Source organism: Sparus aurata, chromosome 6 (assembly GCF_900880675.1).
Source record: "Sparus aurata chromosome 6, fSpaAur1.1, whole genome shotgun sequence".
In the NCBI taxonomy this organism is placed as follows: domain Eukaryota; kingdom Metazoa; phylum Chordata; class Actinopteri; order Spariformes; family Sparidae; genus Sparus; species Sparus aurata.
Genome location: NC_044192.1, coordinates 11,121,813 through 11,136,334, shown reverse-complemented (window position 1 = coordinate 11,136,334; position 14,522 = coordinate 11,121,813). Strand labels below are relative to the sequence as shown.

The following is a 14,522-nucleotide window of genomic DNA, read 5'->3' as shown; positions in this document are numbered from 1 at the left end:
GGGTAAAATATTCATCAAGCTGCTCTGGACCACATCTGTATGCAGCTGAGTGCTAAGGAAACACTTTGCTCTAAACCTGCTAACTACATCGGGGCGGGTGCTGCTGGGTTTAAAGTGGTTTACGTACAAATATGCTTGATTGCTTTTGTGTATATGCTTGTGTCTCTGTGTGAAGTGTTTATATACATGCTTGTTTGAGTGGTGCAATTTTGCACGTGGCGTGTGTGTGGTTGTACAAGCATACAGTAATGCACCCGTCTAAGGGTCTGCCTGTCTTCATCAGTATGCTGAGTTTGTACTCGTGTGCATGCATTGCCTCCATTTAAAGCAAACATTTATGTCTAGCCGCAGTGCATGTAGATGTGGTTGTCCCTCTCCTCTCTGCAGGCTAGATCATGCAGCAAATGATGTCTTGCTGGCACGGGGGGTGTTATGATACGGCTGTAAAGCAGCAGAACCAGCAAGCATCTGGCTGACCCGTGGTTCCATGTGAAGCAATAACTCAAGACCCCATCTAAGTGACCACAGCACTCTCCATTAAAGGTTTACTGTTAAATCTATATAAAAGACCAGACCGCTTTACATCATGTCAGGAGCATTTTCTCTTATTTGATTGTTATAATGACCATTATTCAATTAGAACGGATGTTGACTGATTGGGGACCACCATTAAAAGTGTTTGATTTTCAATAGTGAAACGCAAAAGAAGGCCAAGTGAACTTGAAAAAAAATCTCACTGTGTTGATCTACTCAACCTGCCGTCTGACTGAAGCTGCTTTCTTAACCTCCAGCTGTCTGAACGTAAAAAGGAAGAAGAGGGGAATGCTAATATATACATTGAGGATAAAGAGAAGGGAGATCAGAGAAATCCAAATTAAATATGCAGGGACACCGCTTACGTGCATTAATGAAGAGGGAACGAGCACTGTGTTAATGACGAAGGATTTGAGGCTTCCATGTGAGAGTGGGATCAAGAACACGCTGCTGGAGAGGCTCATTACTGTGGCACACACTGACTCCTACCTGTGTGAGCATGCATATAAGCATATTTCATATGTGGGAGACAGAAAGAAATATAGAGTTCATGCGCCGGGCTTTGCATGCTTGTCTCAAGTCTTTTTATGTACCAGCAGCTATAGATATGGCATATCCATGCACAAAGGTATACATAAAATAAAGAAAATAACATACATACATTAGAACATATAAAAGTTGCAGAAAACTTCAGTGTGTGTGTGTGTGTGTGTGTGTGTGTGTGTGTGTGTTCTGTCATACTGGGTTCAGCTGGTTATTGCTTGGGGCCTCAACAAGTAAGATACATCCCGTGTGGTTTGTAAGACTCTGGAATCTGGGAGCTTATCAAATTATACATATACTGTACTGGAGGCTGTTGCTGGGGAGTATTAGATAAACTAATATGCAAAAGAAAAAGCACAATTCCCAAATCCACTCACTGCTTTGGGATGATACTTGATAGTGATTATATTCAGTGAGGTGGTTTCTACTTTGTCATCTGTAATCTTAATTATTTGCCTACCAACGATTATGAAAACAAGATAATCAAGATAAAGGTATTATTGTACAACAATGCTGCTCTCGTTTAGTCTTGTATTGAAACCAATGCACCCCTTTCCTTTACAGAGGAAGGCTTTGTTCTTCCAGAAAAGCCCATACTCACTCTCAGCCAGGCTGTGGCATGTTAAGTTTACTTCAATGATAGAAAGAGAGCCTTCAGTCAACAAAACAGGAAAGACAAAATCAGCTGTTAAACAGGAAGATATCACACCATATTCGTATACATAGCTCTTTTTCAACCAAAGCGAATCAAGCGCTGGTTCTGGAATGATGTGTTGGTCTCTAGTTTTGAGAACCAGTTTGCTTTTCAACCGGCTTGAGAGCCACTGTAAAGTCACACCATCCAGCATGGCAGGTTATTGTTAAGAACCTCACGATTCGATTCGACTTCGATACTTTAGGTCGCAATTCGATTCAATATCGATTCGATTCAATATTGATTTAAATGCTTCGATATCAATTCAGTAATAAGTAGTAATAAACAAATAATTCATTTGAGTACCTGTTGATAATTTTTGAATTCAAAAAAGTAATCTTAAATTATAAACCTTTCCTCTAGGAAGTTCTATTTCGAATTGAAATGTAAACAAAGGCACACTATGTGTTTAGTTATAAAATAGTGCAACCATAGTTAAGCTGAAAAAGTGCCATTGTTTCTAGAACTGCATGGTACATTTTTGTCTGACATAAACATAGACATAACCACAGTCCCTCTTTCCTCTGGCTAGACGTGAGGGGGTAAAACATTGACACTAAACCCCCCTCTCTCCCCGGAGGAGAGTGCTGCCCGCGGGCGCATGGTGCAGCAGCCAGGGTGAGACCCGCTGCACTGGGAGTTTACAGTCTCTGAAAGAGCAGTGCGTCAGAAATCGGCTACCCGCTTCCGCAGCTCCGACGGTGTTTTGCAGCGTCCGGCGAGGGACAGCGGGTGGTCAGTGGCCGCTGCTTGCCTGAATCGATTCAGAGGATTTTCTGAATCGAGACTGAATTGGGAAAAAAATATATTGCAATGCATTGATGAATTGATATATTTACCCACCTCTACCATTCAGTGATTGTATACGTCTACATATTCCCAGCATTGCTAGAAACAACTATGCTGTACTTTAGGGCTGCACAAAAAATCGTTAAAAAAATCGCGATCTCGATTCACACATACACGTGATCTCATTACTACACACAGCGATTCTGAAGCATTTTATATCTCGAGCCGAATCACAAACAAATGCTCCTATTTCCTCCCGGATTTTTTGAAGCGCCCCCAAACGCAGCACGGCCGCTGCCTCCTCCCTCAACCTGTGGTAAAGCGTCTTTACAACACGTGATTCAGTGGAGGAAGCCCGCCTGCAGTTAAGTGTTTGGAAGGAGTGAGTGAGAAGCCGTTTTTAGACGGGGCAGCAAGCCGCTTATCTGCCTGTCCTATTGACGGCTAGGTCCGCGGTTTTAGACAGAGGGCGGCAAATTGGGGGTTTGTTTTGGTCCGCCGATTTGCTGCCTCGGACGGTACACTTATTTCCACCTCGACTGCTAGCTTGTTGTTGTAGCGACAAACTAGGAACTGTTGCTACTTTCAAATTAAAAGCCCCCCGCTAAGAACCCAGTTCTAAACTCCAATGGGGTGCAATGTAAAGCTCTTATTTTGAAGACAAATTTGTTGTCAACTGTTCGCAGCCCAACTTCAGGCTTCACGTCACGTCACATGTTTACGTCTACCTCTGAGGCGGCTTTTGGAAAAGGAAGAATATTATGCCTCCGTTTTAGAAAGCCGATCACAGCAGCTATCACATATCACCTAGCCAAAGCTACGGCCCCAATAAACACTGTACAACATGAGGTATTAGAGGATGCTCTCTCATCTTGGAGACTATTTTTTTTTTTACTTTTGTAAAAATCATTTCTCATCCAATAATAGAACTAACAAAACAAAAAAAACATTGCTTTGGCAGAGGCATAGTAGTATGCCTCTGCCATACTACAATGTTTTTTTTTGTTTTGCTCAAGTTCATCAGTGCAATAAACATTTTGTGAAAAAAATCGTGCCAGAGAATCGTGATCTCAATTCTAAGCAAAAAAAACGTGATTCACATTTTTTCCAGAATCGTGCAGCCCTACTGGACTTCATCGACTCCTTACGAGTGTTGCTCCTGACTTTACATGCCTACTTGGCATCCAAACATGACTGATGTTTGGACCACTCAAAAATGCAAAAAACTGGTTCCAGAGCAGGCACTGGCTCCGTACCATCACCTGAACTGTCTTGGTCCAAAAGGGTCAACAGTGATCTTATGTTGGTGGAACAGGCAGGGACGGTCATTACACACTTTGGTAGTCCAAAAATCTTGTACAAAGACGCTAAAAGACAGAATGCAACACTAAAATGATCACTGTGTGCGTAACATGCCCGGAGATGACAGTGATGCAATGTTCACCAAGCACTTTCAATATTGAATGAATTCGAGAAAAACTGAACATGTATCAGTATCAGAGAAACAAACCGGGCAGAGTGAAGCCAATTATGCTGCTGTTTCCTGTTGTATTTCAGTTTAATTATATTCATAGTTCAGGGAAATCTACTTTTAAGATGAAAAGTCTCTTTATAAAAAGTTAAATGAAAGATGTTTCCAAAGTCAATGAGTCATAGTTTCCAATAAATAAGTGATGCACCCAACCGAGACTAATAAAGAATAACATAATAATTACTGTAATTGCAAAATTACACTGCTGTGCAACACAACAACAGACAAGGAACCCCAAACAAAACTCCTACAGTATAACATGTGAAGTCTTATGTTCGACATTAAGACTAACATTTCACTGGCTGTACAGACAGACAGTATCTGACTTGATGATCTATGTTATGTGAAGGAAGAAACTGATTTCTGCACTCATTAAACATTAAAAAACATGTAAAAAATAAGAAGTCTGTGTCATAATCATAGTTCTGTAATAATATCCAGACACACTGCACAGCGTCTGTCCTCCATGATGTTGGCATAGATGGCTCAGTGTTGATCACACTGGAAGGCAGTAGAGGAGGCAGTGCCAGAGTCTGGTCTGGTTCAAAAGCAGTCTAGCATTCAGCACCAGAGCTGAGAGCTCTAGTGTCGAGAGCAGAAACAAGGGTGAAACAGCATTTCCATCGCCTGCGGCTGCAACTAATGATTACTTTTCATTACTGATTAACTAGTAAGGTTTATTTTTTTATATTAATTTTTTGGCCATTAAAATAAGTTAAAATGGTCTTGCCAATTTTCCAGAGCCTAAGGGAAACCTTTAGATTGCTTGTTTTGTCAAAACCAGAAGCAAAATGACTTAAAGCATCATTATGTGACATTTAAACCTTATAATAACAGCTTCAAATTCATTTTATGATACAGTGTCTTCTAATAGGGTGAATGGTGTCTGTCTCAGCCACTCGTCCCCCCATCACTTGTTTCTGCTCTATATAACATAGGATCACAGTGTTACATACATGTTTACTTCAACATAGAAGTTTTTTGTGGGGGACACCAAATCGCATAAATGCCAATTTCTACATAATGTTGCTGTAACTGCTGCTGAAAACTCACTTCTATAGGTTAGTGTTTTTATAAAAACTCCCTTTTACGCCACCTTTTGTCTATTTTTTTGTCCGTGCATCTTGATTGTGTTTATGCACGTTGATATGTTTGTTTACACGTTTTCATCCTTTTTCCTGCATGTGAAGCACATCGTAACTGTGTGCTTTTAAAAGTGCTATACAAATACTATCATTGTTAAAATTATTACCTTTTTGTTGCTCTTGCAATAACAGCAAAAAGAATTTAGGTGCAATCTTGAGAAGCCTCAATTACTTTAGAGCCCATTTTGGTGAGAGTTAACACCTGGTCTGTTGATGTGTCCTTATGTAAGACACTGAGTCAGCTGCAGGGACAGTTTTGTGACTGAGCCAGCACCTCCCAGTACTTTTAAGCAAGACAAGAGGGAATTTGTGTCTGGATTAGGCATGAATTTTCATGTGAGATCAAGGTGAAAGTACTAGTACTTTGGAGCCAGGATTATAATCAGGTTTTTAGGTAAAGGCAGGGCACTGAAGATCTGAAATACATTTTGAAGTCTGACTGTTATCTGAGGAAAAATCCCTCTTTTTAATTACCATTGAATTTAAAAAAGCCACCACCTTCGTCGATCCCACAGAAAGAGATTTCAGTAAAATCTGTTATAAAATGTGTAATTGCCCATGAAACAATTTCAAACACATGACAGTACTTTATAAAAAGTAATTCTTTTCAAAGTCAAAGAAAGGTATGTTATTTTTGCAGTAAGCTGAGCAGTAAACAGCAATCACACCTTCAGTAAAGTAGAAAGAGCTATTACACTCGTCATGGCTGGCTGGCTAGAAAATAAAATGTGTGTTAAATAATTCATCAAATGTCCTAATGTACATGAACAGGACATAATTTCTTTCAATAGTGTAAGCAGACGTAAACACAAGACTGATTGGAGGAAAGGCTTTGGGGTAGAAATGAAATCGAGTAGTATTGCTATTAATCACTTCTGTATTATGACAGGCAATACCTCTCACTGCTTAGCAACTGACTCCTGCAGGGCAACAGTCAGAGTGATGAGATTTGCCCAGAGATCTCCTCTCCAAACTTATGAAAGCGTCCATTGCGTGGCAGCAGATAACTAACAAATATTGTTCTCTCACAATCTTCAGTAGTTCCTGTTGTTTTTCCAGCCGCAGTTATTAATTATTCAAACTAATATATAAGGAAGATCAATAAAGCAAGAACATGGTTTTATGTTTTACGCAGTATTCAACAGCAGACACAGCTCCTGTTCTTCAGTCTGTGCATTTCCTACTTATAATCCCAGATTCCCCAAAAAAGTTGGGGCGTTGTGTAGAACAAATACAACTACATGTAATCATTTGCTATTCCTTTTTGGCATATACTCAACTGACAACCTCACAAGTAGGGACACGAGTTGGTAACGGGTGACAGAATCATGACTGGGTATGAAGGAAGAATCCTCACAAGGTTCAGGATGACACAAGCCACGCTGGGGCAAAAAAACTCTTTTATGAAGACTGTAATACGTTATGAAGTATTTACAGCAACCAAGTCCATGTTAACTACTGGGCAGAGTTTTGTGTGTTGCTGCTGCCGGGTTCATGCATTAACTTTTCACCAGAGAATTTGCTGTCAGAGTCTACCAAGCTCTGGATTTGGGCATATTTTCTGTTTTGCAAGTAAACCTTATAAGGCTCTCCGCCACACTGGCAATCTATGTTCATGCGGAAACAGTCATGAAATAAAAGATGCCTAGAGTCTTTACTGCACTTTGGTGTTATTTATCCCCACAGAAATGTGATTTTGATGCTCATGATTCATTAAATCTACATCACTTTATATGTCAGAGGTCATGTGCGTCGACAGGGACATCATGGTGCGTTAAGGTGCACCACATTAACCCAGAAATTTGTACTCTAATTGCCACAAAGGTTAATTAAGAAGGAAAGTTTTAAAAAAAAAGATTTAAAAAACAATCTTCATCGGCAAGCTCAATCATACATTTGTATAACAGGTCCCCAAGTAGCATATATCTGGTAATGTTCAAGGTAGTCTACCAGAGATTTTTTCATTTTTACTAACTAAAGACATGAGATTTGAGAGATGTGAAATTAATGAAGTTACTAATTAGTAACTGTCCTTAAATAAAAGATCAGAAGTGAACCTATGAGTACCCCTCATACAAGACGACATTACTACATGGTCTCTGAGACACTAAATTAAACCATTTTGGTAAACTCAGTTTCTTTGCAAATGATTTAATTCTTGTCCTGAGAAACCTACACAAACTAAATAAGTGTGCTGTTGTCTTACCTTGAACAGGCGTAGAATGTTGGCCACCATAATTGAGACGGAGCTGGAAGAGGCTCCGATGACGCCCACCACCCTCTCAGGTTTAGTGATGATTGGCGATCCCCCACCAAGACATTTGACATCTGTCCCGTCCTTCTCTATCAGAGCCTGCACGAAGGTGAGCGACTGCTCCAAGGCGTGAGTGTCCCTGGAACAGGTGTCCAGCACACGTGCTCCCAGTGTGATGTTAGGCAGCAGATTATTGTCATTATTGATACGGTCAAGGGCAAAGAGCATGGCCTCCAGTCTGTGTATACCCTTCTCCTTCTTAAGCTCTCCACATGGCTTGCCATCGTGGCCCCTGGCGTGTACTGGGAAGAGCCCACCTAAGGAGATATCCCCGTCAATGCGGATGGAGTTCAAATGTGTGTGTCCCGGCCCTTTGGGTTTGGCAGCCTGAGCAGCCTTGAGGGAGCTGTTTAGAAGCAGCAGCAGCAGCAACAGCGGCACAATCAGGCTGTTTCGTTGAGAGCCGGTCCGATCCGGTCTACACACCGGGGGCTGAAACATGACCACGGCACGAGCACAAATCCACACTGTACAACCAAACCCAGCAATCAGAAAACAACAGAAGCCAGGTATTATCTTATGATGGCCAGAGGGTTAATTGCAATACCTCTTGAAGCAGCTGGCACAGAAAAGGCTTCCTCTCATGTCTCTTCTCTCTCCCAGGCATTCAATTAATGCAGAATACGAGTTTGGCTCTTTCACAGGAATGTAATCCCGCTCTCTTCTCCTCTTTCACTGCCTCACTCCATCATCTGACCACCTTGGTGGGCAGCGGCTCTTGTGTCGGCTGTTATTCACAGACTTGCCTATGGAGATCCTTCACTTGGGGCATTAGGAAGAACAAAGGTGAAATGATAAGCTTTCTCTCTCGGCCTCTCCCCTCCTCTCTTCCTCTCCCTCTGTGTTTCTTTCCTCTCCACCTCAATCAGAAGTTTTTAATCTCCCCCGTTCCCCTGGGCAGGGATTTGGTATATGTCAGAGCCCTCAGGCCTGCTTAGGTCCACAGGCTTCAGAGTGTATTCCTGAAAGATGAAAAAGAGAACAGCAGTGAGACAGTGCACAGAGAAAACAGAAAAAGGGCATTTGTATTGGTATGAGCTTTTCAATGCCGTTTTTCTTGCTTAACCTTTTTACTGCAGCATTATGTGGAAGGAAGAGACAGTTCTGCTCCCGAACTAATTTCTTCCTCTTATATACTCTCTTCCTACGTCAACCTCTTTGAATTCAAAAGGTTTCTATGAACTCTCGAGGTTGACATGCCTCAGTGTCATAGCTCCATGCTCCGTTTTCACCTATCAACCTTGTCTACAGGCACACTCATCCTCATTTTGATAATCTTGGTTTATATGATAACATATTTCATAAAAAATGTATGTTTCCAATACCACAAGACTGCGCTGTCTGCACCGTTGCAATGCCACTATGAGACGGTATTTTGTGAGAAAATATTAATTTCTAAATAAATCACCATTGCCGTGACAATACTTCATCAGACCCATCAAATTATTTCAAAGTGTAAGTTTTAAAGGAAGGATCAAAAGTTACGAAGAGGCTAATGATGAAGCTGATACCTCTTTGTGCCAAATTGACAACTGCAGCATTACCCAGGTATTTCTGCTGAAAAAAACGGGCTAAATCAATTACCTATACTACAATGGATTTCACATGTTGGTCTCAGAGTCCCTTAAGCATGTCTGAGTCTTTGCCTCGCATGGTAGAAGAGTACAACAGCACAACGGGGGTATGGTCTAAGAAATAAGTCTGAAATTGTAATTATGCTATTACAGATAGAGAGCAGCTTTTATATCCAAAGATGGCCAGAAGAAAAATATCCACCGGAGGAAATCACTGCATTAAGAAGGCACACTGATTTTAAGCAGCCATTAACACGGCAGAGGATACTTTAAGGTTCCGAAATTGACTGATATATCATCAAGATCACTGGTGCCTGTAATTTAGCCTGGGATATTTGATACATATTTTTATATTTCATACAATATTCTACACATACTGATCTGATATAGAAAACAGAGTTTCAACATATTGAAAACTTGAAGCCTAAAGCTCAGCTCTATTAGTGCTGTTGTAGCTCATGAGGGCTGCAACTAATGATTATTTTCATTATCACTTGCTTTGGTGAGCTTTTTGATCTATAAAGCATGAACAAATTGTGAAGGCTTGAGATAATCATTTCCCAGAGCACAAAGTGAGTTCTTGGAATTAAGAATAGATCGATAATCGGCCTAGCTGATTATCATATCAAATATTTAGCTTTCTTTAATGTGTGTGTGACTGAGTGATGAAATTATTTCATTTCAAAATGTGCTACTTTGGCTCTGATGCAGCATCCTCTCTCTGCCCGCAGTCAGTCTTCTGCAAGGATATCCAGCTGCAGCAAATATGGTTTGTCCAGGGTTCATAGGTGGATTTCGTCATAGTAGAGGTCAAAAACTACATCTCATGGGCGCCCCATGGGTCTCAGTTTGTAGAGCGAGGCTGGGTCTTTGCCACAGCGGCACCCAGGTTTTGAATCCAGCCTGTGGTCCTCTGCTGAATCTCTCTCTCTCTCTCTCTCTCAGTCTCTCACTCTCACTCACTCCCTTTTACTTCAAGCTGTCCTTAAAAATAAAGCCGTGACAAAGGCCAGAAAAAGATAGATTTCATTTTCATAAATACTGCAGTCAAGAGTAATATGTAGCACCTATACATATGTAGATACGCAAAAATAATAAAAACAAGGCTATGCAGTGTTTTATCAGCTACCTTTTGTGAGCATTAACTCACATATTCAGAAAAGGTACTTATAGTCATTAATTTACCAAAGGACAATACTAACTATAGTTGATAAATTGCTACCTTTTATTTTAACATTTTCCATTTATTTTTGATCTGCTGTAGTAACTACTGGTAATAATCATGTTGGCCATGAGAAACCACTAATCTACTAATAAACGACACAGTTTGAGACTCAAATGAGGCATTTCTCCTTAAAAAACTTAAATCCATATTTGATTATCAAAATAGTTGCAGATTATGTTCTGTCCACCAACTCAGTTTTCCAGCTCTATGCCTACATCTGTTTTCATGTGGTGCTGTTTATCGTTTCACTGCTGTGTTGGCTATAAGATGCAGATCCTGCATAGATTCAACTGTTGTAAACAAGCTGCTGAGGTACAGGTGCAGATTTAAAACTAGATCTAAGTTTCTAATCTCCATCCTGTAATGCACGCCTATACACTCTGACAGTTTCATTCCCTCCCTTCTATTTCCTTCTCCCTCTGACACACACAATACATGCATACCTTACAGACACAAAATATGCCACTACAAGCCATCTTGTATGTACATATCTACACCCTGTTCATTCCTGAAGCTGTAATAGGCTCTGAAGGGACAATCTCCCTGCACACAGTCACAGAATAGGGCTGTAGACATTGGATTTCCAGCAGAGTGGGTGGAAGCCTTGGATCGGCAACGGCTGAGATTCATTGAGAGCATATTGGAAGTGACAAGGTCCTTTGAATACACCCAACTATCTCCTACTGAGCAAGGAGTAATTTTTCAGAGTTGATTCACTGCAGGTCCACTTTAACTGCTGCAGCACAGATGACAACTGGAAATCCAGCCAACTCGCCTTAGCCCCCATAACCACATACAAACCATGCAGCGGCACATCTCATATCAGAGCTTTCACTGAGGCGAAGGCAGCAAGCTGCCAACACAGTGCAGTATAGAAAGGCAAAAGGGAAAAAAATACAGCTGTAAACATTGAACGGTTCAAATAAGAAATTGTTCTGCAAGACTGCAGATTTCAAGACAGATGTCATCAAACTTCATGTTTGTACAAAAGAAGAGCTGGTGGGGAGACAGCTCGTATGTATCCCTCAGACTGAAAAACAGTGAGCTAATCTGAAGGAGTATCTCGAGTGCAGCTGAGGGAAAAAAGATCTCACACCTCGCAAGATTACATCATGCATTATCATGTTAATCGGCTTGTTTTTGTCTTGTTCCACATGAATATCTTATAATGTTTCCTTTTTGGCCAGGATGTAGGTAATTCATTCTTTAATCTTAAAAGATCTCGGTGCTATGCGGGTGGGCTGGCTATATCTACTGAATAAATCATTTTAGAAACTACGCCAACGTTGGAAAAAAAATCCCATTTTAATCAAGACCACCTTTCAGAGCTCTACTCAACATGACATGTAGTGATGCAGTATCTGAATGGAAAATGCAGTATTAGCATACTCAGTGTGAATTCTGGTTACATATTAGGACTGTTTTCAGTTTGAGGAAATTTACTGTATGTAACACTAGTCTGAGACACTGCACCTTGGCTTTGGTCTGATTTTCAAAAGAGGTGCGGAAAATTCTCGCATCTCGAATCTCAATGCCAACGGGGAAGATTAAACGGAGCACAATCTGGAGTTTGCAGCCTATGTTGATTGCTGATTTTTGATTTTCTTAGCGTGACAAAAAGTGGTTAAAAGTTACATTGTGCTCTTGAAATGAATTACTGGAGAACATAACAATACAGATGCAAAATTGAGGGCGATAAAAAAATAGGGATAAGGACATTTGGGATTTTCAGAACATACTGGGAAAAACAAACTGTTTTTACAAGCCAACAAGGCTGCCAGGTGGTGGACTGCAGTCCAAGTTGTGCTACTGGATATTTTGAAAACATCTGCAGACATTTCCAGATATTTTCAGCCATTTATGTAGTGGCCAAAACCAGCTATTTATCACAGGAAGTCAGACTATTTCAATCCATGATTGTGGCATCAAAAACAAGTATTGCAAGCCAAACGATGATTATTTTTCCAACCCCAACCAAGTGGTTCCTGTGTGTAAACTTAATCAGAGCATAAGCACAGCAATGTGCGAAAGAGAAATAGAAAAATTTACCTAAACAAACATAAAGTTGCAACACAAAGAAACATTCAGATTTAACCTACCTGTGGTTTTTCAGAAATGTCCTTCGCTAACATTTATTCTGGTGATTGTGCTGCACAGATCTTGGAATTGAAAAGAAGCAGCTATTTATTTTGTAGACTGTTGAAGGTGGATTTAAAAAAAAAATGTTCTGAATAACAAGGCAAGAAAGATTTATATTACTGCTTTTATTAAAAAGTAGCCATGTGCAGTAATACAGAAAGTTCAAGATGCCATACATTGTGATACATCACAAAGCATCAAAAAACTGTTGTGCATTTGAATCGTTGACAGGTAACTCATAATCGAATTGAATCGTTTGGCCAGTGAGGATTCACACCTCTGCTTTCAAATAGTGCTTGAAAAAGGAAAATAAAAGGGCACTGAATGAGAAGACAAAATGTGATAATGTCTACAGATCAACCTACAATGTGTACCTCAATAACCATGTACAACAGAGACACAAGAAAAACAGAGAAACTGTTTACCAGCTTACAAATGTCACAGACAGCTGCAGGAATAAGGAGAGATTCATATCAGGAAACAACCTTTCCTCAGGTGCAAAAGCATGTTTTGCAACAGACTATGCATTGTTACAAAAGGCCATACAATAACCTTCAGGCAAATAAGTGTTTGTTGTTACATGACCATACAAGCTACACCAGCATACAGAAACACCTTTAATCTGAAAAAGGCAAAACCTGTCTGTTTACAATATATTTTCCCCAATTTTCCTTTCTGCACATTAAATATGTCTTTTTTTGGCAACTTAATTATAGAAGATTAAATTTACTGAGGATTCTAAACTGAAAGACTATCAAATAAAATGCTGATTTTTAACGTGCACAGGAAGAGACAGCGTGGGTGGTGTTTTACATTGTGTCGGTCTCGCTTCGCCTACACATCTGTCACAAAGACTAGTTTTCAAGTACACAGGCCATTTTAATATTTAGGAAGTGTTGCAGCCGTTTGTTGATGTTTGAGGGAGGTCTAGGGACAGATTGTGCTCTAAAAGAACATAAATACAGATGTCATGGGGACGATGTGAACTAAAAAGAACTGCAAATACTCAGTTTGCAAAGAGCAACAATGCTGCGAACAGAATATCTTTTCACTGAGAAAAAGTGTCCCTCAACCAGCCTGCCCTTACAAATACACTTCACTTGATGTGTTGTCTTTGAAGATGAAGAAAGTGTTTTGCAGACAAGCCCTTTCACCTCAAAAGCCTCATATTTCTTCAACACTTCACATGAGAAATGTTACAGCTCAAGCACAAGAATTTCACAATCCAATCAGTATTGCATAAGAAACATAAGAAATACAAACAAGGACATATCCGAGGTAAACGTATATTTATTTTCAGCAGATTATTTCCCTCTTCATCTTCACAGACCTGAGCATCTGCTGGTTGGCAAAGCCAGCTAGGGAAACTTTTAGAGAAGTGCTGTAGCTCTCTTTTCACAGATGGGCAGGAGGGGCTCTCTAATTGACACTCCAGCATGTTGATGCTGCACAGCAGATCAATAGGAAGGTAGAGGGAGGCTGCCCTGAGGAAAATGAATGGAGAGAGCAGGGCTAAGCTGCACACAAGGCCTGGAGAGTTTAGAAGAGGCTGCCACGATGTTTGTATAGTAAAGAAAAAATGCCTAAAATGAGCCTCAAAGAGATACATCAATAAGAATGGATCAAACTTCCAGTGCCGTTCTTTATTCACATTTGTAACTGGTCTGAGGGTGATACCTTAGTTTCTGAGCAGCAACATCAGAGAACTGCAATGCAATTAGTGCATTACACTAAAACTGAGCCCACCATCTGTCACTGATCTGCTTTTTCAGCACATCAACACAGCTTTTCCAAGCCTGAGAATTTCTGACACTGTTCTCAGTGAAAGCATTTAATGTTGTATTTTGCCAGCAGTTTTATAATCATTGTCAGCTGTATTCAGCTGCATTATAGTGGCTAGTTAAAAATAGTAAATCTTTTATGGCTGCAATGAAAATTGATTTACCTTCCTTATCATCAATTCGATTAAACTCACCTAAATTTCATAAAATTTTGAAAAATGCCAAGATCCAAAGTGATGTCCTGAAATGTCAA

The 14,522-nt window shown here is 40.2% G+C and overlaps 1 protein-coding gene across 2 annotated transcripts in view; it reads right to left on the bottom strand.

Annotated features, from left to right (window-relative positions):
- Window positions 1-14,522, bottom strand: part of LOC115583949 (metabotropic glutamate receptor 4-like) — a 217,676-nt gene that overhangs the window by 167,516 nt on the left and 35,638 nt on the right. For both annotated transcript variants that reach the window (XM_030421234.1, XM_030421235.1), the window contains exon 2: window positions 7,443-8,512. In XM_030421234.1, the coding sequence (XP_030277094.1) occupies window positions 7,443-7,991 (549 nt within the window). In that variant the 5' untranslated portion in view covers window positions 7,992-8,512. The remainder of the gene's footprint in view (window positions 1-7,442; window positions 8,513-14,522) is intronic.